We start from the raw sequence: 25,817 nt of genomic DNA, 5'->3' as shown, positions 1-25,817 counted from the left end.
CTGGTAGGTGATACGGGGCCACCTTCCACCTCTCTCTGTCTCTGATATGCAGAAATGTGCCTGAGCAGATGCCTAGCCACCAAAACGAAGCTCGAGTTAAGCAGTTACTCCTGAAACCCAGAGAAATGATTGCAAATCTTTGTTTTTAACCTATGCTGGCTGTGAAGTACAAAGACACCAATTCACAGCAGTGCTCTGCTGGGATACTTCAGAGGCTGAAATGTATTCAGAAGAATCTATTAAGAGAGCTAAAACATTTACTAAAACTATTTAACCAAGGGTCATTTTGTATTCATTTCGTTCCAAGGGAAATGGGAAGAAAATTCACAAGTGCAGCTTAAGAACAAAACTGACTTCTGAGCAGCTGTTAATCTTAGCACAGAACAGGAAGGTGAGGTTTCTCTTTAAACGAGGAAAGGCTTTCTCTGTTCTGGCGGCTGCCTTTTGTTATGTGCCCACGGACACGCATGGACACGCAAATGCAACCTGAGTTAAGCGAACTGTGGCTTTGCACCCTGCCCTTGGTGCTCTCCCAGCCCGGAGGATGCTCTGTCACTGCTGTCTTCCTAGAGAGCACTGCTGAAGTTATGCCCAGGCACTAACATACACACTGTGCAAAGCAGTGCAGTGTTGGCCCTCATCCTCGCCATGTATTAAACGTGTGCCCAGCTCTAAGTGCTGCAGCGTGTGCTCTGCTAACCCCGTCTTTCACTTTCTTTCTCCTTTGTGCTGCAGGTGCAAAGAGCTGAAATACGGTAAGGACCTACCCCAGATCTCCATTATCTTCATCTTCGTGAATGAAGCGCTGTCGGTTATCCTGCGGTCGGTGCACAGCGCTGTTAATCATACACCAGCTCACCTGCTGAAGGAGATTATCCTTGTGGATGACAACAGTGATGAAGGTTAGTAGTGCTGGGATCTTGGATCTCTAAAACCGTCAGGAGGGTGTTTAACTTCTTCAGATCTCGTGGAGGAATTGTTTCCTTTGGCAGTGGTGATGCTGCAGGGCGGCATGTGGTCTGATACGATGTTGGTGCTAGCTAGCACACCAGTTCTACCCTGCCCTGTTTCTCCAGCTTTTGTAGCAAAAAAGCAACGCGATCAAACCGAAGTTAAAATCTGAAATAACTTTTAATTGGAAGCGTTGCTGAAAACTAGAAGGCTATAAAAAAAGCAGGGTGTGATCTTACCTCTGCATTCACAGTATCATCCACCAGTTCTGGTTTCAGGTGTATATTTGTTTCCACTCGCAGCACTTGGGTTGGAATAAGGACATGGAGATCACTCACCAGTTACTGTCACAGACAAAACAGGCTCAGCATGGGGTGCTTAAATAATTTATAACCTATTACTAACAGACTAGAGCAGTGAGAAACTAAAAACACCTTCCCCTTATCCACCCTTTTCTACCTCCTGCCCCTGAGTGGCACAGGGGAACAGGGAATGGGGGCTGCGGTCAGTCCCTGACACTTTGTCTCCGCTGCCCCTTACGGTCACTCTGTGCCCCTGCTCCACGCGGGGTCCCTCCCACGGGATGCCGTCCTTCCCGAACTGAGCCTGCGGGGGCTGCCCACAGGCAGCAGCTCTTCAAGAACTGCTCCCACACGGCTCCGTCCCACGGGGTCCATCCCCCAGGAGCAAACTGCTCCAGCACGGGTCCCCCACGGGCGGCAGCTCCCCCCAGGCCCCCTGCTCCTGCGTGGGCTCCTCTCCATGGCTGCAGCTCTGGCCTGGGGCCTGCTCCTGCGGGGGCTCTCCACAGGCCGCGGCCTCCTCCAGGCCACATCCACCTGCTCCACCAGGGGCTCCTCCACGGGCTGCAGCGTGGAGATCTGCTCCGTGTGGGACCCGTGGGCTGCAGGGGGACAGCCTGCTCCACCAGGGGCCTCTCCACAGGCTGCAGGGGAATTTCTATTGTGTGCCTGGGGCACCTCCTGCTGCGCTGACCTTGGGTGCTGCAGTGTGTTTTTCACTCCTCTCTCTCCCAGCTGCTGTTGCACAGCACTTTTCTTTTGCCGTTTCTTAAATCTGCTTTCACAGAGGCACAGCCAACATTGCTCACTGGCTCAGCTCTGGCCAGCAGCAGGGCCCTTTAGAGCCAGCTGAAACTGGCCCTAATCTAACACGGGGCAGCTTCTGGGCTCTTCTCGCAGAAGCCACCCCTGCAGCCCCCCTGCAACCAAAACCTGACCACGTAAACCCAATACAGACCCACATAAGTCAGGCCATGAAAAAATGTGGAGGAAGATGTTAGGTTTCCTGTGTTAGATACTCGTGTTTTGGTTCAACCTTCTTGCAATCTCACCGTCGAAATGCCTTCCCTTCTGGCTTTTGATAACACAAATTTACCAGAGGTTAAATGTCACATGGAAGCATTTTCAGACTTGAATTCTTCCCAGATCTTCCAGTGTGCAGTTGGTAACATTACTTGAGCAGTTAAAATCTCACAAAGATCAGCAAATGGTTGTTACTTTGATTACTGCTGCCTTCATTTACATTGCATGCTTTTAATATTATTTTAAAAAATAATACACATGGGCTGTGGATTCTGTGATGAGAAGGGAAGAACAGGGAGTCTGAGAGGTTACTAGTCTGTCTGCAGTGAGATGAGATGGTACACAGCAAGCTACTCAAGCCTGCAAAAATAGGCACTCAAATCCCACAGTAATGAGCACCATAGAAAGCTGATGAATTATAATTACTAGTAGAAGAAACAGGAGGCCAGCTCCACAGCTGATGGAAATCACAGCAGCTCTAGCGCAGAAGCTAGGGTGATGCACACCAGTGAAGCTGTGGGATTTCAGAGCTGGAACAATTCAAATAGTGAAGAGGAAGCGCAGGTGACCTGTTGTTGCAGTATTTAGTATTGCCCAGTTTGAAATACCACAATGAGATGCTGCTGCTCAAAACTGAACCATGCCAATGGGGTGAAGAGAAGAGCTCTATTAGAGAACCCCTTCGTAATAATTACTGAGCTTTTGTACCCACTGCTACGCACAAAGAAATATGTTTCTCAACAGCCTCCACCAGCCATTCAGTATGCAGCACTAATATTGAGTCAAGGACTCTGGAGACACTATTGAAAGACATGAGACAGTGAAATGAATCCTTTCAAAAAGCTTCATCCCCTGAGTAAGCGGAGACTGCAGCTGGTGTTGAGGATGTGGAATGAAATCTCTTTATCCACCACTGAGATTGCAAGCCAGTGTTTTCCCTGGCAGCTTGCTGCAAGGGCTGTGGCAGTGCTGGGGGGGTTTGGTGGTGGGGCTGGGTGGTGGCAGGGTGTTGGCAGGACAGCACGATGATGGTGGCTAAAGCCTGGTGTGTGCTCGAGCACTTACAGCTGTGGGATTTCCTCTTTGTGCCTGTTTTAGCTGGGCTGACCAAGGTGCCTGGGTTGTGCCAGAGTGCCTTGTGGCACCCACCTGGCTGGGGAGGGAGATGCAGGTAGAGGAGCTACACTGAGGGAGGAGAAATGCCTACAGCGTGTGTGGGAGCTGGGAGAAGCCAACCTCCTTGCACACTGAGGTGGCGTGCTCTGTGCAACCCACCAAGAGGGTGCATTGACCGCATCAGGAGTGTGAGCATCCAGGGTCCCTTGTGAAAGACCAGGGTTGGACAAAACATGAGCACCAAGGTGGTTCTGTCCTCACAGACCTTCCCAGGGAAGCGTAAAAGGAGAATGGGAGTTGGGAACAGTTTGAGGGAACCAGGCGATGCTGTTAGCCAGTAGGGTTAGTTAATAATGTCAGCACTATGCTGTTGTCTTTGTAGGCATCATGACAAATGAGATTTTTAAGGAGGGATTTGAGGAAGATAATGAGGTAACTTGGCAGATGTTTATGGAGAGCTCATCCCAAGCGTATAATAGTCTAGTTTTCTCCTGTAAAAGAAATGATACAAACAAATGCATATCTCTTGGACCTATGTGTTCATTGTCTGCATCTTCAAGGAGTTTCAGTGACAGCAAAAAATTATTAATGGCAATAATGTTGTCATATAGTTCACACTAATGGTAGGAAGTAATTGTGAGCAGCAATAGCAACATCTTGCAGTTCATACTTCGGATATTGCAAACAAAGTCATTGTAATACATGGATTTATCTTCAATAGGAAAATAATTACAGGAAAATAGATTCTCATAAGCTGTAAGATTTAGCGATGGCTCCTGGAGAAGCAAGTGCTAGTGCCAAGCAGCAGGGGTGGGATTGTGTGCGGGTGGCTTCCACTGAACGAGACGAGGAGTTACCGGAGCCTCTTGGTGAGCAGCTGCGACTGTTTGAGGGGTGGCTTCTGTGGGTGTATGGCTTGTCGCAAAGCCTTTGGGCTCTGTTTTGTACACCAGGCAGGAGACTGACCTTCAGAGAGCATGGACTCAAAAGCAGCAGGTATATTAAAACCAGGTGGGTTCCCAGGAGCAACCTCTGGGCAAGTCACTGAAGGCTTACGGGAACCTGTGGCTGCAGGCTGCAAGCTGGGGGGTGCAGGGTTCTGGTGTGGTTTTTGCCAGGGAATACTTCTCACAAACATGAAGAGAAAATACAGGTTGGGAATATGTATAGGTAATGTAAGAGCAACACGCTTTCCCAACCCAAGTATTAAAAGACCCCTGGGGTTTTTAGGTCAGCTTCAAGTTTTAAAATTAGTCGCAGGGATGGAGGTGAGACGTGCGTACCCTGGGCACCCCGGTCTGGCGTCTGCCCTTCAGGCAGCTCACTGAGTGCTTGCAGAGATGGGAGCAAAGCTTCTTGGTGTTTTGCAGTTTCAGACTGGAACAAACTGCTCCTGAAGGCTCTGTAGACGCTTTTTGCCCTCAGCTTTGTTGTAATGTGATTTGTACAACAACACTGCACAACATAAAAGTATGCAGTGAGAGATTAAAAGTTAATAAACACGGATGTTCTGATTCTTCCTATCTGAGCTGTAAATAGATAAAAGATAAGAATGTATTGTAACAGGAAGAAAATCCCTTCTTCAAGGAAGAAGCTTGGGGAGTTGTAGTTTGAGTCCTTTTCCCCCTAGATCTGCACATTATACTTTGTAAAGACTTTTTTTGGAGGCTGCTTTTGTTTGTGTTTGTTGTAGGGGTGTAATTACAGAGTGAGTGCACAGGTTGTGTTTCTGAGTGATAACATGTTTCGTAGGTTGTTGGAGGGATGCAGCAGCATGCCCCTGAGATGCTGTGTTATCTCACAGTTGCACACTTTGTCTGAGTCTGTTGCTTAATCAACACCTGCTTTTTTTGCTGTCTGCCTTCTAATGTTTTTAATCTGGGATAATATCTCTTTGAAAAGCAAACCTTCTGGTATAAAAGAAAACCTTTGAATAAAAGTCTGCTTAGAGTAGCTGACTACACCCAGGTACACATGCTAGGGGTTGTAATTTGCCTCTGTGTAAAGTATTATCGGTGACTTGGTGTATCACTGTCTGGTTTTGCAGCTGGTTTCAACACCAACAGCAGCGGTTTGTGTGCGCTCTCCCAGGAGCTGGCTCGCTTGCAGTGTGCGTGCATGTGTGCTGAGGTCAGTTTTTAGCAGACTTGCAAGAAGCTGTCTTAGCTTTTCCAAGATATTGGCCTAATTATTCTAGTTGCTCAAACCTGAAGATGGGTTGTTTAATTGCCGCTGACCTGGTGCCATCCCACTGGCAATCAGGACTCAGGCTTTCAGTCCCTGCAGAGGTGGGAGGGGAGCAGCAAGCCTTGTTGGTTTGTCCCTATTTCTTTGGCTTTAGTCAGCCAGAAAGCTAGAGCTGAAGGCGCTTTGTGGGACCAGCTTGGCCTCTATCTCCATACTGGAATTGGTTCACGCAACTGCTCCCTTTTCACAGTTTCATATTGAATATTTACCTGCAAACATTGAAAGCTTCAGAGACTCACCTGGATCTGAGTCTCGCTGCCAAAATTAGTATGTTCATTTATTGACGATTGAAGGAGTTTCTTTTGTGGGTTGCTGTAGAATTCCAGCCCACAATAGCTTCGGTGTTTCAGGCAAGCGAGAGCACGGGGCAGAAGGGAGTGCTGGTGTTCCCATGGCGCTGGAGCATTCCCAGCCCCGACCTGTGTGTCCTCCAGCCTGCAGTTTCTGATAACAGCCTTGGGCTCTGTGGACTTTTCCCACCTGGCTCAGCCTTGCGAACACTCCTGTGTTTTCCTTAGGGGTGTAGAGGACACGTGGTCCGCTCCCTAAGCCTGGCTGAACGTGGTGTAAGAAATTTTCTACTGTTGGTGGTTCCTTTGGCTCCTCTGGTGCCATTGGTCTTTGCTCCTTTCTTTCTGTGCCACTGGGTAGTTCCCACTGTTGGTTCTGGGGGCTTTAACTGGGGCAGGATTAGCAGCATTACACATGGAGCAGTGGATGTTCCTTCAGTTGTTTCAGGGCTGATGTCCATGGCATAGTTACTTCTAGTGGCATCAGGTGGTTCAATTTCTTTGGCAGGCCTATTTCCCAGAAAGCTCATGTAGGTGACAAAATACTTTGCAATACGTAACATAAGTCATTATAGCTGACAGCTCAGTTTTTTAATAGAGCAACAGGTCTATTGGATTCTACTTTCTTGGACTCGCCCTTCAGTGAAGATCAATACAGACAGATGGAGAACAAAAGGGAGGATTGAAATTGAACCTGCTGGCATTTTCTGTATGGTTTCTTTCTGCAGATCTTCCCTCTAAGTGGCTTGCGCAATGGCAAAGACCAAATGTTCACAAATGCCTCCATGTACAAGTATTGATTGCGTCTGTAACGACTGAGATGCAGGAATGATGTGGGTGTGCTGTGAAGGATGGCCCAGGTAGGCATCCGCGAAGGATGCATGGGAAGCCATAAGATATAAGAGAAAGGGGTATCCAAATTCCATTGCAGTGCTCAGCTGGGATCAAATTGCCAGTTGTAGCCGCTGTAGATCCACCCATACAGTTATCTCATGGGTTCATGGGCTGCTTAGACACTTTTAATTAGGAGGGATGAAGCAGTGGTGTTTCTGAGCTGGGTATCATGCTAAAATTGTCATTGGTGCACTATCTTGTGGACATTCTCATTTTCAGCAGTGTTGCTGTTGATGCTTTTCAGCACGGCCATGTCAGTCCTGCAGGGATGACTTGATACTCAAATGGGAATTTTGCAGAGCATTCCCAGAGACTGGGATTTCACTTTTGATCCCTGATACTGTTTTTTTCACATCTCAACTTCTGCACGTGCTGAGAAACAACATCTAAAGCCCACCCTGCTGGCTGGGTGCTGGGGAGGTACCTCCTCATACCGAGGCAGGTGTGCCACATGCTCATTGCCTGCTGAGCACCATGCCCTCCTCCTGCAGAGCCGCTCACAAGTGTGAGAGGCTGCCTGAGGCCAACACAGGTGTGCAGCCATCCTGTTGTGAGGGCTTACACAGGCACGTGAGAAAAGCTAATTCTTGCCCAAGAAGGCAAGTGCTGAGGCAGACTGGGAGGGAAGCAGGGGAACCAGCCCAGAAATCTGTGCCAGGTTGTGCAGGAGGCCTATGGCACAAAGAGGAGCCACGTTTCCCATGTCTGGTTAATGCTTTTGTCTCCAAGCATTTCTCCACTTGGGAAGCAGTCCCTTAGGGATACTTGTTGTGGGCAGGGGAGGGCAACTCTGGCCTCTGCTGATGGAGGTGCAAGGTTAAAATGATGCTCAGTCCCAAACATCTTCAGCATCCCTTCCTGGTCACGGGGGTCCAGCCTTGTGATGTTTGACACATGCACAGCTCTGCTGTGCTGGCCTGTGTGCTCCTTACCTGTTGGCACCCAGCACCCTTTCAGGCAGGAGGAGGATGCAGCTGTGGCTCCCCTGGGAGTTTCTGCCCGTTATACAGCACGATGGGGTAGGCACCTCTCAGGCTCCACCTGTCACCACACTCAAGAGGTAAAGTTACAGTTCTTCCTGGCTCGCTAGAGCTACACTCTCCTTCAAGCTGCTCATGAATGTTTTTCCTGTTTCCCATCAACAGGGGAAACTTAAAACTCCAATTTTTTAAAATGTGTTTTAATTGTTCAATCTGGTATAATGCTATGGTCTGCAGTATTAATGACAAAACACATGAAAGGCTGGTACTGGGCTTGTGGGGTTTCATATGCCAATGTCCCTGTCTCCTTAAAACCATTCAGAAGAGTAGTTGTCTCCATAAAACATTGGTTTTTCTCCGAGTAGCTCAGCATGAAATGGAAGTTGCTGAGTTATGTATGTATGTGATGCAGATGCATTGAGTTGAGGAAGGGGCTCATTTGCTTTATTCTTTTTATTCCCATTTCAGCATAAAAGAGAAATGAGACTTTGGGGAAATTGGTATGTGAGGGGAACAATCCCAAAAAGGCGGTTTGAAGAAAGCACATTTTATGTACTTGGAAGAAGACGTGGAGGGAAAGGGAAGAGAGGATCCCGTATCCTTTGATGTGATCTCGAGCTGAGCCCAACAGATGGGACTTACTGTTCACTTTTCTGCTCTCCACTGCTGTTTTCTTCACGTAGGAACTGCTTTGTTGCTGTAACCTGTGGATTATGTTAGTGGTGATCTGGTGATCTTTTTTTTTTTTTTTTCCCCTCTTTCTTCCTGGAAAAGGGAGTATGTGTGAGGGGTATGAACTGATACGCCAGGAGGTAAAAGGACCAAGGCAGAGCACTAGAAAAAAACAGGCACAGAGTGCGGGTTCTGTAACGGGAGGCTGGTGGCGATTCCCACCAGGCTGTGGTACATGTGTAGCAGGGCACGTTTGTTGGAAATTGGAATTTCTTTGTTTTTAGTGTTGGGCAGAGTGTTTCGAAAGGTGGAAGGATGCACGTGGCAGGTGAACACATTGTGCCCCTACATGGGATGGTTTTCAGTGTTATGAACCGAAACTAGGTCTTAGTCTGAGAATCTCAAAGATTCTCAAATGGGGCGTTTGAAATTTTGGAGGCTTTTTCCAAATTGTTGAGAAAATATACTGGTATTTTCCACTTATTACAACCCTTCATATACTTTCACCTTCAAAAACCCAGAGTGTTGTTTGTGCTGAGTTGACAACTTATAAGTACAGGGAAGTTCGGTGCTGGTCATAACTGCAGACCGAGAGATCCACGTTGTTCTCAGCCACAGCTCATGTACAGGCGTAGACGGCATAATTACATGATCTGCAGTTCCCAATGAACAGAAGATACATGGTTATGAGGCTCTTTTATATAAAGCCAAAACCTCTCTAATCCTATCATGGTCAGTCCAAAGTCAGGTCTGTGAAAGTGGTCTCTTGCAAAGCAGCGTTGACTGAATCTTAGTTACCAATAATTATGTCTCTTCCAGGGGTGGTGTCTGGTTCCAGTAAGTCACGCTGGTGTCCATCAGTACAGCCGCTTGGTTTCAGGTAAAAACTGTTGTGCCTTTACAACGGGCTCTCTGGTACTTCTCCTCTAGAGGAACTGAAGGCGCCGCTGGAGGAGTATGTCAACAAACGATACCCGGGGCTGGTGAAGGTGGTGCGCAACCAGAAGAGGGAAGGCCTTATCCGCGCACGCATTGAGGGCTGGAAGGCTGCCACAGGCCAGGTCACTGGATTTTTTGATGCCCACGTGGAGTTCACTGCTGGCTGGTAGGTGTTCAACCTGAGGGTCCCGGTTACAGTGTGTGTGCACGGGGTGTCCACTGCCATGTTGGGTGGTCCGTCCTTTTTGTAAGGATGTGTGTGAAAACCCGTGGCTTATTAATCTTGTCTTTCTGTACCGAATGGCCACTGATGAGATACGCTGAGATGACATAAGGAATATCTTTTCTTGCTCTTGTTTTCTCTAATCATTCTCTATTCCCTCCTTTGATGGACACCCCCCCTCTCCATCCACTCTAGTTTGTTTTTCAGGTTGATTTCCTGTTCTCTTAGCCCAAAGTGCTTTAAGATTAAAAAAAAAAAAAGGGGGGGGGGAAAAAAGCAGACAGCAAGGGATTGAAAGAGAAAGCATTTCCCGCATTCTTGCCCTTTGCAGCTGGATCCCACTGGGGAAGGCTGATGTTTTAGATTGATTTGTTTTTTCTGCAGCAAAGAATAAGTGCAGAGGCGCGGAAGCAGCGAAAGGTATTTCATATGGACTTTTTTTTGGAGAGATTCAAAACATTTGAGTTCAAGTGGTTTAAGCTTCTGTGAATGTAGATCGTGAGAGGAAACTGAGAGTGGTTTTTCTCTCTAACAAAGTATAAAAAATAAATGCTCCAAGTTTAGAAAACTGGAGGTAGAAGCTACTAACTTATGTCTAATTTGAACAGAGAGCGACATCCACTAGAAAAAGGCTTTAACAGCAACAAAGAGTTCTTTGCAGTTACTGGATTTTTCATAACAACAGTGCATGTGAAGAGTGTATTTAGGAGTTGTTTCTTACGTTGATATCTGTATTCCCAGCTAAACATTCCTCTCAAGGTCACTTAAGTCTTCACACCCAATTTTATTGGTATACAGAGGAAGCTACAATTTACTGAGGTCTTGAAACAGCTTTTCTAGAGATAGAGAGGGAGCGTTTCTGCGGCACGAGCATGGCTCTCTGATATTTTATACCAGCTGCTATTGCTGGAGACACCAAGAGTGGAAGTTGTTCCTTGTGTTGGCAGACCAAACCTGCTCTGTCGCTGGTTCTTGGGCTGCAGAGGTGAGGCTGAGCATATTCTGCTCTGGGCACATTTGCATGTCCCCAAACTGAATTTTGTAGCTATAGAGCCTTCCTCTTGAGCCTTCTCCCCACCTGTCTCTTTTGATGGTCCATATTTCTTCTATGGAAATGTCTCCAGGTGGTCATCGAGCACTTTTTCAGAGCCTTTCCTGGCTGTTGCGTCAGTCCATACTGCAAGTCTGGCCCTTAGCTAATGGTTTGGCTGATTTCTTTGCTACTTTAGTAGAGGTATCAGGAAAGCTCAGTTTAAAAATACAGAAATTTTGAAAATTAAAAAGTTCTGAATGTGGAATTACTCTTTAGTAATGCTTTTTTTAAACCAGCATACCAGAGAAAACATGGTGTACTGGCTCTGCAGGAAGAGATAAGTTGTAGTTTTAGAGGTTTAATTCATTTCAACAGCTTAACGCCTTAGTTTGTGAAAATCATTTTTTTCCTTGCGCTGATAGCCTCAGCTTGTCCATGAATTTTCATAGAAGTAGTCAGCTGTGTAGGAGAGTGCTAAAACTCCCAGAACATGCAGGGCTGCATCCGTGTACTCCGATTGCAGCCCCACGCAAGGGATGCGTCCAGGCAGGAAATCCCATCAAACGCAAGTGCTGAAACCTCTCACTGCATCTCCCTCGTGGCTGACAAAGCTTGGCAAGCCTTTCAGGAATAACTTTTTAATCCTGGCGGTGTAAATGTGTTGTCTCCGAGCGCAATTTCTGTGCTGATAGAAGCAGAGGCGAGCGGATCAGTAGGACAGGGGCTGTGCATTACAGTCCAGGATTGCTCGCTGGCGCTGCGAGGAGCCTCGTGTTGGTCACCGGCCCCCACTGGGTGGGTTTTGCTACGTCTCTTTGAAGGCGTGATGCCACTTGTGAATGACAGCAGAGAGGGGTCCATGAAATTCCCTTTTATTTACTGAACAGTGACAAGAGGCGTTTCCTTATCCTCATTTAAGTGTACAAGCTGTAGAAAAGCAACAGTGTTTGCAAACTGGGGAGAAATTAATGGTCTCTTCCTGCACTTTGCTTCTTTTTACCACCCAGGGCTGAGCCAGTACTCTCGCGAATTCAGGAGAATCGAAGAAGGGTCATTCTTCCCTCCATCGACAACATCAAGCAGGACAACTTCGAGGTGCAGCGCTACGAGAACTCTGCCCACGGGTACAGCTGGGAGCTGTGGTGCATGTACATCAGCCCCCCCAAGGACTGGTGGGACGCTGGGGACCCCTCGCTGCCCATCAGGTACGTCACAGAGCCGGGGACCACTCTGGTTCTGTCAGTGAGGTGTGACGGGGCAAAATGTGGAAAGATAAGAGAGCCAGCTTAGAGAGGCTGGATATCGAATGGTAACGGGAGGCAGCTCAGAGAGGCTGCCTGTTGGGCTGTAACACAAGCTGGGAGGGGTTTTGCTGGGGTGCTTTGGGAAAGGGTGTTGTTTGGTAATGATGTGCAGAAACACAGGGGGGTATAGGAGCTGTGTAGATCTATATGGTCTTATGTTTAACTGCATTCAACAGTCACTTTACTTCAATTATAGCATTACATTTTTGCAAATCATAAGGAATGAGGTGATTATTCCTGTATAATGAACTAAGTGTGAATTCATGAAATATGGCACTGGGTTTTCTTGAATAAAAAGCGCATTTTCTTTCAGGGTAAACTTCATAAAAATTGATCTTAGCTTGTTCTAATGCTGAGAGGCCTGTATGGTCAGCAGCTTTGAAATGTTGCCCCAGCCCCTTCAGGCTTTAGGTATGGGACAAGTCCGTTTGGGCAAAGCATAAAAGCAGGAGGGGAGAGAATAGCTCAGTGTGGGCGGGAGGCTGGGGTCGTGCTGCCTGCAGAATTCAGTTATTTCCTCTTGACAGCCCCTAAATATGGGAAATGTAACGTGGACACTGCTGCCTTGGGCTGTGGTGTGTGGAAATTGGGGCACAGGAGTTAAAGGCAGCCAGGGCAGATGGGCAATGCCTCTGTGCCCTGCTCCGGGAAACAGCTTCTGTACCAGACCCAGTAGCCTCATGGTGATGTTAAATAATTAAACAATTTACTAAAATAACGTTGTTAACATGCACTGGGGAAAGGATTATGAGAAAGATAAATGGGTAGTGTCCACAACAAAAAGCTAATGGAAAAATACTGTCTCTTTGCATTATGTTGTGTAACCACATACAGACCAGAAATAAATGACTACAGTTATTTTTTTGTCATATAATGCTATGAACACTATGCACTTCATGACAGTACGTGTATGAAAGGGATACCAGTGCAGTACTCCATGTAATTATGCGTGGGATTAGAGGAAATTCTTAAATTACCATATACAAAGGTACATTAGTTTTAGAGTGACCTTTTAGGATAAGAGTGGGAGTGGAAAAAGGCAGTTTTTTCCTTTTTGGGGGATGTGTGTGTGCGTATGTGTCTTGGTTTTCTTTGCTTGTTTCATATCTGTGGTGCACGAGTTTTATGGCAGCCTCAAGAGCAATTCCCCTGCCTGAGACAGGGGCTCCAGTGTGCCCGTGAGCGCCGGTGTGACAGCCCCTACCAAATATTCAGCAGTGGAGACTGGAGACAGACAGCTGTGGGAACACGTTTGGAGGCAATTTTCTCTCATGGATAATTCACAAGATATAATTATCCAGGCAGAGTGCTGATGGCATGAAACTCATCTAAAATATGGCCTGGTCCCAAACTGGCTCCAGGTTGCTGCTCTGTCCAATAATTTTCCCACAAGAAAGTCTTTTTGAATGACTAGGACTGCTATAATACCTGGATTCTGTAATACATCTTCTGGACTATTTTTTCCATTAACATTTAAAATTCTAATACACAAAGACACCTTCGATCTTAGCACTCTGTTGTGCATGCATTTCACAGCTAGACTTTCCTTGCCAGGCTTACGGACCTCCTCTGACTACTTTCTGCCCAGAAGATAAAATTCTGCCCAGCGTAATGTGTCATGTCTAAATCAGTCCTCGTGGAAGAGGCACACAGTAACTGACGTTTTAAACAGTCGTCATATAGATCCTTTTCTGCATCAGCATGAGCTCTGGTGAAGATATTTGAATTTTCTAGTTCAAATGTTGTTAATTTGTATGTATAAAGGAATACATGCGTGCTTACGTATCTGGAAGTTCTTTGCACTAGATGTAGCCAAGATTTATCCAGTCCTTTGTTATTATTGTCCTCAATAAATGTTTACTGAGGGTCCAGAAAACCTGTGTATCAAGGAAGAACAGAAGGAAGCTGATGCTTTCTGTGTCCTGCCCAAAACAGGTCTTTGGGAATGCTGTGAAATTGCACGTTGACCTGATCTGGCAGCAGGTTATTCCCAGGGTGGGATCTGCCTTCTTACGGTCTCCAGGACAGATTCATTTCCCACCTGGCAGATCGTGATTTTCTGGGGACTTCTCAGGGTATGGAGCCTGTTTGCTGCTGCAGCAGTGCTGGGCTGTGAACTCCAGCACCAGCGATTTCTTCTGCTTGACTCATTTAGTTCATGCTGCATCAGGTTTTGTCAAAAAGCAGCTTTGGAGAAATTGCTGATATCTGGAAGATTTATGGCTAGATCTGCTGATTACGCTCCAGTTGTAAGACTCATGATTTATAATTACGAATGTGACATATCGATGGCTCCAGGGGTCTGATTCAGGAAAACAATTAAATGCACTCTTGCATCTTTGTCTCTTCAAGAAGCCAAGTAAGCAGATAGTGCATATTAAGCAGACTTGAGGATGAGGACACTTACCTGAACATGGAAATTGGGGGCATCATGCTTTTCTACTGGCAGTAGAGCACATAAGCCTCCAGAGAGAAGAGACTTGAATCTTGGTGCTTGGCTGGTGGGTCCGTCGAGAGTGCTGTGACCCTGGTGGTCCCACCGGTAGATTATTTAGAATATAATATGTTTCCTGGCTTTGTATTTTGTGCACTTGTCTGGTGGATCTGCTCAGTCTGAGAGGCAAAAGCGTTGACCAATAGCTGTAGTAGTTAGCAAGCCCCCTTAACTGCGTTGAAGCTGCAGGAAGGGTCCTGGATGGCTTCAGAGGTGACAGAGGCATCTCTGCAGGCAGGTGGTGTGTGGGGGCCAGCTGGGAGCCAGCTAGAAAGTTAAATTGGACTTGGGATGGGGCTTGGCTGCAGCTGTTTTATGTGGTACTTAATCTTTAGTGGTGCTGGAAGACAAAAGCTCATGTAATTAGTATTAAGATCACTGTGAGGAGGAAATTGGTTTTGAGAGTTATGGATTGTAAAAGAACAGAAAAGCTGGTGGTGTTTGTTTCTTTTTCCTAAAGATGAAAATAATTTGAGTTAACCCACCCAATTACCTGTTATCTCAGCCTCAACTGCTAATGGATTTGCTCTTGCAACATACTTATGAAAGAGAGCTCTCATCCTGGTTGTGTACATGATGCTGAGTTTGAGATGGAAAAAACAGAAGGGGATTTAGGTTATTGAATGTCACATGAGTGGAGAGAAGGTGCCTAATTCTACTGCTCACCAAAATGCTTGTGGTGTTCCCTATAAACTGCCCCTTCGGTCACAGGCTGCAAATAACATTGAGGTCTCCCACTCTTGTCATGTTTCATTTGTAGTAAGACCATAGGGATTTGTGGTGGTGGTGTTATTACTATTATTTTATATATACTTATATATATTTTTTCAGAAACAGCTAGGTATTTCCTTAACTGCTTCCAGCAGCCATCATCCCCCAATGGCTTTCACAAGCACAAAAATGTGGTGTTTTCTTTATTTTAATTGATTGGTGTGTTCTTTCCTCTTTAATTTAGCCATTGAGACTTTTTCCAGGCAGCTGTTACAGCCTGAAGCTTTTGTACACACGGGATGTGCTCAAACCTTGAAATATCCACAGCAATAAAGCAGTTCTCAGGAATAACTTCTCCCGTCGTACAGAATGATGCAAGTGAGCCTTCATGTTCGGGATGGCATTCCTGCAGTGTGGCTGCACCTTTGCAGGGACAGCATGTTACAGCAGCGCATCAAAACCTCTGTAGGTAGCTCTAGACAGGCTTGCTTAAACTGCTGTATTTTCACCAACTTTCAAGTACTCGGCATGGCAGCCTTGTTAGAAGGCTTCCAGCAAGTCCGAGTTGTTGCAGACTGTTACGTGCAGGTGATGTTGTGAAGGCTGGGCAGAGTTTCAAGGATTATTTCTTGGGGGTTTTGTTTTTGAAAAATCTCAAGCTCCCTAGGAAGCTGTTTGTACAAGCGCTGCATGTTTTTAAAAATTAGTGCTTCCTGACTTTAACTAGCATCTCCGAACTGCAGGAATGTTCCCATTTCTGTGTAAAGACAGGTGTAAAATGTTCTCACTCCTCTGGTGTAGCTACTTTGGAAGTCAAAGGGAAAGCTGATTTCCATAAGAGCCAGACATGGGGTGATAATGCTAACTTGCGTTTGGAAACCTCACCTGGTATGTCTGAGAAGATGCTTGAGTGCAGGTGTTTGCTTAGAGGGATTGGATGTGTGTGAATGTCACAACAGCTGCAGAACACTTACGGAGCTCTCTAATGGCTTTATATAAAGTTTAAATCAAACACAAAGATAAAATAATGGTTCTGGTGACCCGTCTCTGTCTCTAAAGCTCCTTTTCATAAGCAGATCAAAGAAAACAAAGCTCTGTGATGACCACAAATGCTTTCTGATCTTTGAAGTCTGATTCCCCTCCAAGCCCTCTACTTGCTGCAGTTGCTTGTCCGGGGGGCCGACATCCTGCTGCCACCTTTATAGCAAAAGTCCCCACGGCCTCAGTGAACGTTGGAGCAGACCTTAGAGCAGTCTGAGATCAGTGTGGATGTACTGCCACAGGTAAGGGTTTGTGAGTGCCTCTGGGAAGAGCTGGTACAGGCACCTTATGTAAACATCTGAATAAATCAAACCCTGGCTGTCTTTGGTGTGCTTGCTGGAGACTCGTGCTTCCAGGTATATCACTCTTAAAATTAAGGCCACTCCTGACTGGCTCAGGTCAGAACAGAGCCCTCTGACAACTTGTAAACAGCCTACCAGAAGACATAAAGGGATTTTTTTCATCAGTATTTAATTTGGGGCAGTCTTGCTTGGACCTATATTCTGGGAGAGAGAAGGTTTAGGTCAGAATCCTGATCTCAATAAACTTTGTCATCCATCTCTGGATTAAATTACAACCATCAAGCGTTTTATCAGCTTCAAAAGTAGTTTTACAGAAACCTTTTTAGTTTTATCAGTGTGGGCTTGCCTTTAGTTATGAGGTTTTTGGTGACGATTTGAAGCCACAGAGGGGAAAAAAAAAAGTCTAATTGACTTTCCTGATTTTGTCTTTAAATGTATTGGGGAGAAGTGAACCCCAACTCACTGCACAAAGTGACTTTCACCAGAGTGCTAATTTTAAGCTCTCAGTCTTCAGAGATTCCCTGTGGTGTGAGAAACCTGCCATGAGCTTTGGATGGTTCGAAGCTCAGATTGCCTTTTTATGTCATGCCTTTTTATGATGAATTCTCTGTCTGGTCATTTTTACCATTACATAATTTAGTACAAAGCATAAAAGAAGGGTGTCTAATAATTTGTAATAGTGTCAGGTTTTACAGGATGAACAGATTTATGTCACTGCTTGAAAGACTTTAAAGCTCCTGCACCCGAGGTTTAAGCATATGTAGATGGTTAACGGTAGCCCATGTGATGACCAGCTGTACACGTTTGTTAGTGCCACATCTAATTTCAGAACATTTATGATTTTTGAAAAACTGTCCTTGATTGCAACTGTTGGCCGCAGCCAGGAGCTGGGCTTGATCCAAACCCCACTGGCAGGGATGGCGAGGTTCCCACCTAACACCAGGGTTTGGGAGCGGACCCCACAAGCTATGCGAATTTTCTATAAATTAGAGAAAAGCTTCTGGAGGAAAGGATCAATGTTTCTGCAGCATCTGAGCATCGTGGCTAACGTTGTCACTGTAGACAGCAGCGTGTTGTGACACCGTCTTGATGCATGGACCTGAGTAGGCTCATGCTTGGCCGGTTTGGCCAAGTGACCATCCAGAGGTGGGTTTTTTTGTGCACTTTTAGGTAATGGGGTTTGGGTGCTGGTTGCTGCTCTGGAGGGGGCTGGGTTTGTCCTGGGGTGGAGGAGAGCCCTCTCTCTAGTCCCAAGCCTTCAGGCCAGCTTGGTGCAGGTTTAAGTGGGGGCTTGTTTTCACTGAAACCACCACTCTGCTAAACTGAAGGCGTCTTGCAGGTAAAGCTTCAAGACCTTCTTTGGGCACCAAAGTCAACGGAGAATTTTCCTAAAGTGCCTTTATAACTGGGTCAGGGACAATTAGCCTCCAGGATTGTCCTTTGCAGAGGTAAGCAGAGGGTGGGAGAGCAAATCCTCCCTCCTGAAGGGAGTCGTCATTTATTGATATAAAATGCTAATATAAGTCATTTCCATGAGGAAAGGTGGCTAGCCACGCTGGAAGAATTTGCCTTTGTGTTTTTAAGGCTTTACATAAGAGAAGTGTTTTGATTAAAAGGAGGAAAAAAGAAAAAGCATGCTTCTGATTTAAAAATAAATAAATACTTGCACTGACAGAACTTCTAATCTGAGCCCTAGTCACAAAAAACAGCCTTTATTGATGTCAAAGTTGCTTTAGAAAAGGAAAGAGTAAACAGGATTTGGCCTTTAATTTGTGAAGGGTTTTGATTTTTCAGAGGCATTAAAGAGACAGAAAAGATGGGTATTGAATTATTTAACAATTGCTAGTAAAATTAAGCTTCAGTCAGCCTGCTTTCACCGAAATAATCTTATGAATAAAAACAAAACAATCTGGGGCAACACCAATATACAGTGCTCATATCCCGCTGGCTGAATTGTTTCAAAGTAGTCCATGAAGTGGTTTTGCAAGTCAAAGCCAAGTGGAGCCTTTTCTGTGGTCTGTTCACACTTCCCCTAGGAGAAAGCTGCTGTTGATGGATTATACAAACGTCTTTTCTCTCTAAACCTGAAACCGAGGGGAAAATATGCAAAAAGGAGTTGGGGGAATTTGGCTCTTTGAATTTCTTTTTTTCTTTAGCAGATGGCATTTAAGTGATTTATTGTCTAAAACCAATCTTTTCTCATTAAGAAGCAAGTATTTAATGACTTCTGAGGTGGGTATTCCAAACAAAGAAGTGATAATCTAGGCAATCGCGCTCAGTGACAAAACACAGCAGCCCTTCATCAAACAAACTTAAAAGAGTGTTTGAGAGCGAGTGCTGAGGGCTATGATTTTCTTTCATGTGCACTTTAATTCTCTGTCCTCTTCAGTCAGTGGCACATAAATAGGCATAGTTTAAATTAAAGGAAAAATAGATCCCTATTATCATACCCATCGGTGGGAGCAAGGAGTGTTTGATGCCGGCGAGCTCCCAGCTGCCTCCGCTTGGGAGCTCTGGAGGCTTTTCGAAATTCTGCCTCCCAGAGCCCCACCCTGCTGGTGGGCTCTGCTGGGGAGCCCAAATGAAACCTCGAGGTTTCGTCTCCTTCCCAGTGCTTGCAAACCATGTACACACGGGTGCAGGCAGCAGGCTGGGCATTGCACGTTTAACGGCCAGAACATATCCTGGGGGTTGTTCACTAGGCCCGTGTTAGCAGGCACGGCACAGAGGGCTGCAGCCTCATCTCGGTGTGCTCGGTCTGGCCATCTGTGGTGTTTGCAAGTGCCTGATTTCCATGCTGGCTGGTGAGCTGGGACAGCTGTAGCCGCTCTTCCTTCCCACTTTCCAGAGCACAAACACAGCTGTGGAAACTTGCAAGAGGAAAATGCCAGGGAAGGGCGGCTTTGGTAATTCCTGGTGGTGTTGCTGCTGTCACTTGTTCAGGTCGCTGCTGAGCCTGCCTGTATGGGGTTTTCTGGTTTATTTATTTATTTTTTTAATAATTCTGGCATTTCAATTTGATTTATTTTAGCTTCTTGGAGAGGTCAGAGCTAGCATTGCTGTTCAGGCCGTGGTGCTGTTTGACTTTGCAGTGGGGCAGGACCAAGGGCACAAACCTCCCCGCGCAGCGCAGCAGCCCCTTGCCCGCTGCCTCGGTTGTGGCGTGGGTGAGAGGCCGACGAACGTTGTGGGGACCTGAGGATCGCGGTGATGTGGAAGGACGTCTGATAAGGTAAAAGTTACCTAGAGAGCAAGGGAGTGGATGAGGTGACAGTGTGTCTGTAGTTAGGGGGTGATTTGGTGGCAGCAGAGGAGTGACTCCACAGGCAGCCCAGCGTGCGTGATGGATGTCCCAGCCGCCAGCTCTCTCCTGCTGCTTACTCTGAAGACTTTTCCTGGGAGTATTTGTTTTACAATCGATTCAAGCCCAGATCAAGCAGTAGCTTTGAGAGCGCTGTTAGTTAGGTACAGGTTTAGTTTTTAGTAAGCATTGCTGTTCTTCACGGTGGGCTGTGTGCACACGTCCTGTGGATGGAGGAACACCACGCTTTGAAGGAGACAGCTTGTCTCCAGAACACAGCCCCCACGTCCCTGTCGCTTTTCACAGACAGCGACACATCAGAGAAATGCAAACTTCAAACCAAGCACTGGAGGTTGGAATCATGAAGAGTATTTCAGCCTTTGAGAAGAGGCTGTTTGTTTTGTGGAGGCAAGGGACTGCGGGGTGGTGGTCTCCCATTCCCAGACACAGAGGTGCACTCACCCTGGTCTTCAGGGAAGAACTGAAAAGTTGATCTTTGCTGCCTTCTGCAGCCAGTCAGAGGGCTGTGGTGCTTGATGGAGTTGTGTGTTATGTACGTTGGGCTCCTTCAAAGAACAGGCTGAGGACTGGCAGACAATGTCATTGCTGAAAATTTTTGCATTCGTATGGAGATAAAATCACTTTCAAACATGTTTTAGTTGCCTTTTTTTTTTTTTTTCTTTTGAGGCTCCAGAGTGCAGCTTTCATCAACACCTCTAAATTACTGCAAGTAGTGACAGCCTGCTGCCTGGCTGCCTGCAGAAGCACTGCTGGGTTGTAGAGCCCTTCAGCACAGCAGCAGCTGTAGAAGAGCAGTGTCTGCAGAAGCTTTCTGGAAGAGCATCAGCTGAGCTGATCCTAAAGGATCTGGTGAGGCTCTGGGTTGTCACTGCCCGTGCTTCCCCCAGCATGGGGAGCAGTCCCTGCTTCAGTTCATGTATTTCAATCCCAAATGGAGGGAGGATGTGGTGGTGGAAGTCCTCACTGCTCATTAAGAGTTTTGGGGTCCCCAAGTTGGAAACCTGCTTTGCTTCCAGTCCCAAGATGATCTAGGGAGAGCAAAATGCTCCTTGAGGGATATGGGAGGCTGGGAGCAGGGTTTTGCTCTGATTAGCTCTGTGGCCGAGCCTCTCCCATGATATGATGGCTGAGGAAGCCTGTTTTTTCTAAGCCGGGCACCTTGGTGTCTAATGAACACCTTTCTCAGATCCCAATTGTCTTGTAGCTGCTGTGATCCTTAGAAGACGAGTGGGTACTTGCTAATGAGCAGTCAGGCTGGAGGTGTTCTTAGCTTGATCTGACAAGCGCTCGCTTTGCTCTGATTAATGCCTGGGTGAGCTCACCTCCTTTTTTTTTTTTTTTTTTTTTGGAAACTAGTTCAAACCTGCTGTGTTGAAGCAAAGAAATGGGGTGCCCGTAGGGACGGCTGGAGGCAGGGCTTTGCTCTGGGCTTGTCTGTCCTGGAGTAGTGGCCCTGCAGCCTGTCCCCACCATTCTTCAGCCCTGTCTTCAACAATACAGGCATGGAGGCAGGAATGATAATCTGCTGCGGAGTCTCTGTTAGCCCAGCACAAGCCAATAGCAAAGCATCGCTGCTCAAATGTCAGTGTAGCACATCCTTCTATTTCCTTGTCCTTTCTGTCTATGTGATTTTCTTTCAGGAAAAAATAAATCAAGAAGGAAGAAAAACAAGCGTTTAAGCAAACAGCTGTTGGTGGTTTTGCACGGTGCCTGAAGACCTCGAAGTTTTGTGGCTGCAGCCAGCCCGTCTGCCCACTGGGAGAAGTGGGCTGGAGGAGGCTTCTGCCCTGCAGGATGGGGGCATCGTGGGGTGGGCTGCTCTGTGGCACCCAGCCTGCTGTCCGGATCGGCCCTGAAAGGTTCCTCGCTTCCTAGAGAGAGGGAAGCTCACGTGCGACAGTCCTTATAAATTCTTCCCCAAGTCGCTGCTTGGAGATGTTCTGAAAGAGGTCTTTCCTCTGCTAAGTGTTAGATTGATGTCAGCAGAGGCAATAGTCCATTCTGTTACTGTCGCTGCCGCCGACACCACTGCTCTATTTTTCTTTGCAATTAGAAAAACCATCAATCATTTTCACAGATGTGCACCTTATAATTGCCTTCTCTTGCGCTCCCGGTTTAGCGTAGATGTTCTTGTCAAGTCCAGCCCTGGGAGAAAAGAGCAGCTGACAGGTTTCTGAGAGCTCGGCAGAGATTCTCCATAAACTGTTTCCACATGGGATTTAACAACCACGTGATTTAGTGTTTCTGGCTTCTTTTTTTTTAGGGGAAATAAGTGTGGTTTGTTTTTCTTTTCCTATTGTAATGATAGAAATTTTTCTTTAAGCGTGGCAAGGCTGGGTGCCAAAAAGCAGTGTCTTGAATTCCTTTCAGTGCAAACTTTCAGTAAGCAGAAAAAACAAAAGAGTGGGAGAGCTGCAGGCTCTGGGCACGGGCTGCTTGGGATGTTGAAGCCCCTGAGTGGGACTGGAGCTGGACCTTAAAATGTGATGAGGACAGTTGTGGCCGAAGAGACAGGCACAAAGGCTGACACTGAGAAGGGCCTTGGGGATGCGGTTTAAGTTTCTTTCCAAGGAAATCAAGAAGTTCCTCTGTGCCCGGTCAGTGGGCTTCTTGCACTGGAAGAGAGGAGACGACAGGGTTTGATGCGAGGCTGTTCGGGGAGAGCGATGCACACAGCATGACGGCATCCTTCGAGACTGCTCTGACTGCAGAGGGATCAGATGGTTGGTTGTAAGTGAGTGGTGCCATTATAGTGTTAATTACATCGGCCTGAAAAGCAGGTGTTAATTTGGTTTAAAACAGAGCATGAGGTGGCCCAGAGCAGTTCCCCGAGGATTTTTCTCTCTTCTCAGTACAGCTGCGACTTTCACAATGACTTAGGATGTGTTATAGCATTTCCTTTGCTTCTTGGTAAAGGAAAGGGACGTGAACACTTACTAATGTTACGTCACCCCAGTGTTTAATCCTGTCTTTTTGGTTCGGTTGACAGCTGTGTGAGTATCATCTCAGAAGCAGGCTGAAAGTATAAAGAAAAAAGAAACTGCATGAGCACTGGGTTTTGTCCTTGCCGTTTGTCCGTAGGCATCTGCACTTAGATGTGGGCAGTTGTGAGTCTGGTCACTGCTTCCAAGAGGAAAAAAAAATGTTTTTCTTTGAGATCACAAGGTTTGGTGACGGTATTTCACCTTCATCTCAGTGAGTTTCTGGATTTAGGTCTGTCGCATCTAAATGCTATTTTGTTCTCTTTGTATTGTAAAGCTCTCTGGCCGCTGGTCAACAACCGTAATGTTTCTGCTGTAATTTTGCTGCTGGAGGAAAATGCAGCTGTAAGGAGAGAGGGAAGCACGCAATATGCAGTCCTGCGTACTTTTTGGGGAATTGAGCTCTGACTGAAGGATGGGCTAAAAATAAGTGGAAAGTGGAGGGAGAGGAGAGATTCCATTTACTTTAGGAACAGAAATGAGGAGATTGGGGAAGCAGATGGCTGGCTTGCTGCTAGCCACAGTTGATTGTTCCAGCTGATTTGGGGATGGGCATACGTAGGTATTGCCAAGGAAACTCACGTGGGTGTTCATGAAGACAAGTATAATAAAGGATTGGTAGTTTTACTGGACTGGCACAAGGCTGATGGCCTCTTCAGGCCTGCGACACCAAAGCGGCGATCAGAAGGGACTTAATGCTCTGTGTGGTGAAATACTTATTGCGTCGAGATTGCTGCAGAGGTCTTGACATAAACTGAGGAGCTTTGCAGGCCTGTTAGTTATCGGGGCTGTACAACAGAGGTACACTCTCCATTTTAGCATGAAATAGCCTTGCAGAAAGACAATGCAGCATAACTTTTTTTTTTTTTTTTCCAGTGAGCAGTCTTTCCCTTGCTGATTTATGGTTAGCTTAGTCAAGAAATTCCTGCATGCCTAGTGAAATGGGTTCATTTTTAACTGCGAGGGAGCATTTTCTTTTTATACAGCAGCTTCTTTTTGTGCTTTTGTGAAATAGGCTTTAACATAGAAATAAATCATCACAGCATTACTAAATTAAAAATAAGTATAAAACCAGGCAGTGCCGCAAGCCAAGGTTAAACTTGGATCAGGAGATCAGATTATAGTTTCATCAGTCTTTCCTCCCACTCTTTGCTTAATTTGGTACTTAAATGAACTTAATAACCATTTCAAAGATATGTACACCCAGCTGCTTTGGAGAGCAGTCTCCTGGTCCTCATGTTCTTATTTTGGGTCACGCGCATCATTGCACTAATGTGCTATAACTGTACTCCGAGATGCCACAGTTTATTTGGATGTAGAAGAATTACGCTTGCTTGGAGCAGAATTAGCAATGAGTTTACCTATCTCCTTTATAAGGCAAAAGAAGTGAAACGTTTTCAGTTGGCAGTTTTTTGGTTTTGTTTACTTGCATCTCTGTCCCCATAGCTGCCTTTTAAAGGGTGTTGAATGACAACATCGTTTGGAAGAAAACTTACCACCAACAGGCAACTTGGCAACTGAACAGTCGCAGGGGACAAATTGGCAAAGGTATATATAGGTGCCTGGTGATGTACTGGTGCTGTAGGGGATTTATAAAAATCTATCCAAGAATGCTTTATTCCTTACAATCAGTCTAGTCCAAGAGATGTTTTTAACAGTCTTGCCTTTCAGAAACGTTTTATCCCTTGAAAGGCTCATCTTTAATTACTCTGCACCTCCATTCCTGTCGGTTAAATGAATGTGATGATTTTTTCCTCCCACTTGTCTTCTTTCATTTACTGGAAGTGTGATGTAGCAAAATACTCAAGCATGCTCCTAACACAAAGAGCTTAAACAGGAGTGTTTAAAAGGTGCTAAATGTGAGCTACTTGGTGAACTACTTTGCTGAACCTTGACCACTGTTTATAGTGGCTTCTGTATGGGTCTTTTTGCTATTTGTTTGCCGTAATCTCGATCAGTTGTCTAGATGCTGTTGCTGAACAAATGAGATGATAATTAGCATAGCAACATCAGAGGAAGTTGATTTTCCATCTGTAATAAAGATGATGATAATTAAACATGCATGACCTCATTGGATTGAATATGAATCAATTAAAATTAAAACTGGTTGGGAATTATTTTTCTCCTGTGATTTTTTTTTCAGAGAAAGCAAGAACAATATGACAATCCTAATGAAAAGAATTTGAACTGCTCTGTACCCTTGTTATTTAAAAATGAAAACGTTGTGATTCTTCAGGGGTGGCGTATTTAGTGGTACCTCCTCCGCCCTGCCTGGTGCAAATGTCCATTTTGATGAAGTTTTTCACCTGGGGAGGAAAAAATAGTGAAAAACTTTTCAGCTATTTCCAGCACTGTTTAGCAAAACTCAGATCAAACATGTGCAAATGCTTTCTGTGTGTGTCCAGGGAGGCATATTCCACAGGCGCTGCGGCCAACGGGGTGCATAAATTACTTTTATAACACGTTTTAATTTCCTGTGCATGAGTGAACACTGCAATGGAGCAGTTTATTTTAAAGGAAAATGATTTATTGAAGGCAAACTGCAGAGATGAAACAAAAAATGAGCTGAAGTTGGAAACCCAGGTTTGGTGCCCCATCAAGGAGTTGGTGATGCACTTACCCACAGCACTTGAAGTGGTACCCAGGAGAGCTCCTCTGGAGCGCAGGTGGGAAAGGATTGCATTGAGTTCCTTCTTTTTGCCATTTTTTCAAAAATGAGATTGTGGTGGCGCTGTAGCAGTTGCGGCCAGACCTGCCTGGGGCTTTTGGTTTTGTTTTTTGAGAGCCGTGTGACATGTCCTAACTGGCAGCAAGACGCAGCCTGGTTTAGTTCAGAGCAGTGACCTGGAAAATGGGAAACCAAAGCCTGTGCAGTCCTAGGTTACTGTTTAGCATTTTGGGATACGCTTCCAGGCCTTTTGGTTAAAGCTCTTCTAATCTGTATAATTTATCAAACATGAGAAAGGGTTGAAAGCAAAATGCACTAACCCTG

The 25,817-nt window shown here is 45.9% G+C and overlaps 1 protein-coding gene and 1 long non-coding RNA gene across 4 annotated transcripts in view; both read left to right on the top strand.

Moving 5' to 3' along the window:
• GALNT17 (polypeptide N-acetylgalactosaminyltransferase 17) overlaps positions 1-25,817 on the top strand; it is a 210,236-nt gene that overhangs the window by 77,945 nt on the left and 106,474 nt on the right. For 2 of the 3 annotated variants that reach the window (XM_048068094.2, XM_066979434.1), the window contains 4 exons: positions 736-902; positions 9,295-9,312; positions 9,406-9,580; positions 11,678-11,875. In XM_048068094.2, coding sequence (XP_047924051.1) covers positions 736-902; positions 9,295-9,312; positions 9,406-9,580; positions 11,678-11,875 — 558 coding nt within the window. The remainder of the gene's footprint in view (positions 1-735; positions 903-9,294; positions 9,313-9,405; positions 9,581-11,677; positions 11,876-25,817) is intronic. The other variant, XM_013189317.3, reaches the window with a different exon arrangement.
• LOC136786590 (uncharacterized) lies at positions 11,887-20,694 on the top strand. Its single transcript, XR_010825655.1, has 2 exons — positions 11,887-19,754; positions 20,511-20,694. It is a non-coding gene; the product is annotated as an uncharacterized lncRNA (long non-coding RNA).

This window comes from Anser cygnoides, chromosome 18, assembly GCF_040182565.1.
Source record: "Anser cygnoides isolate HZ-2024a breed goose chromosome 18, Taihu_goose_T2T_genome, whole genome shotgun sequence".
NCBI classification, from domain to species: Eukaryota; Metazoa; Chordata; class Aves; order Anseriformes; family Anatidae; genus Anser; species Anser cygnoides.
This window is presented reverse-complemented; position numbering and strand designations above follow the sequence as displayed.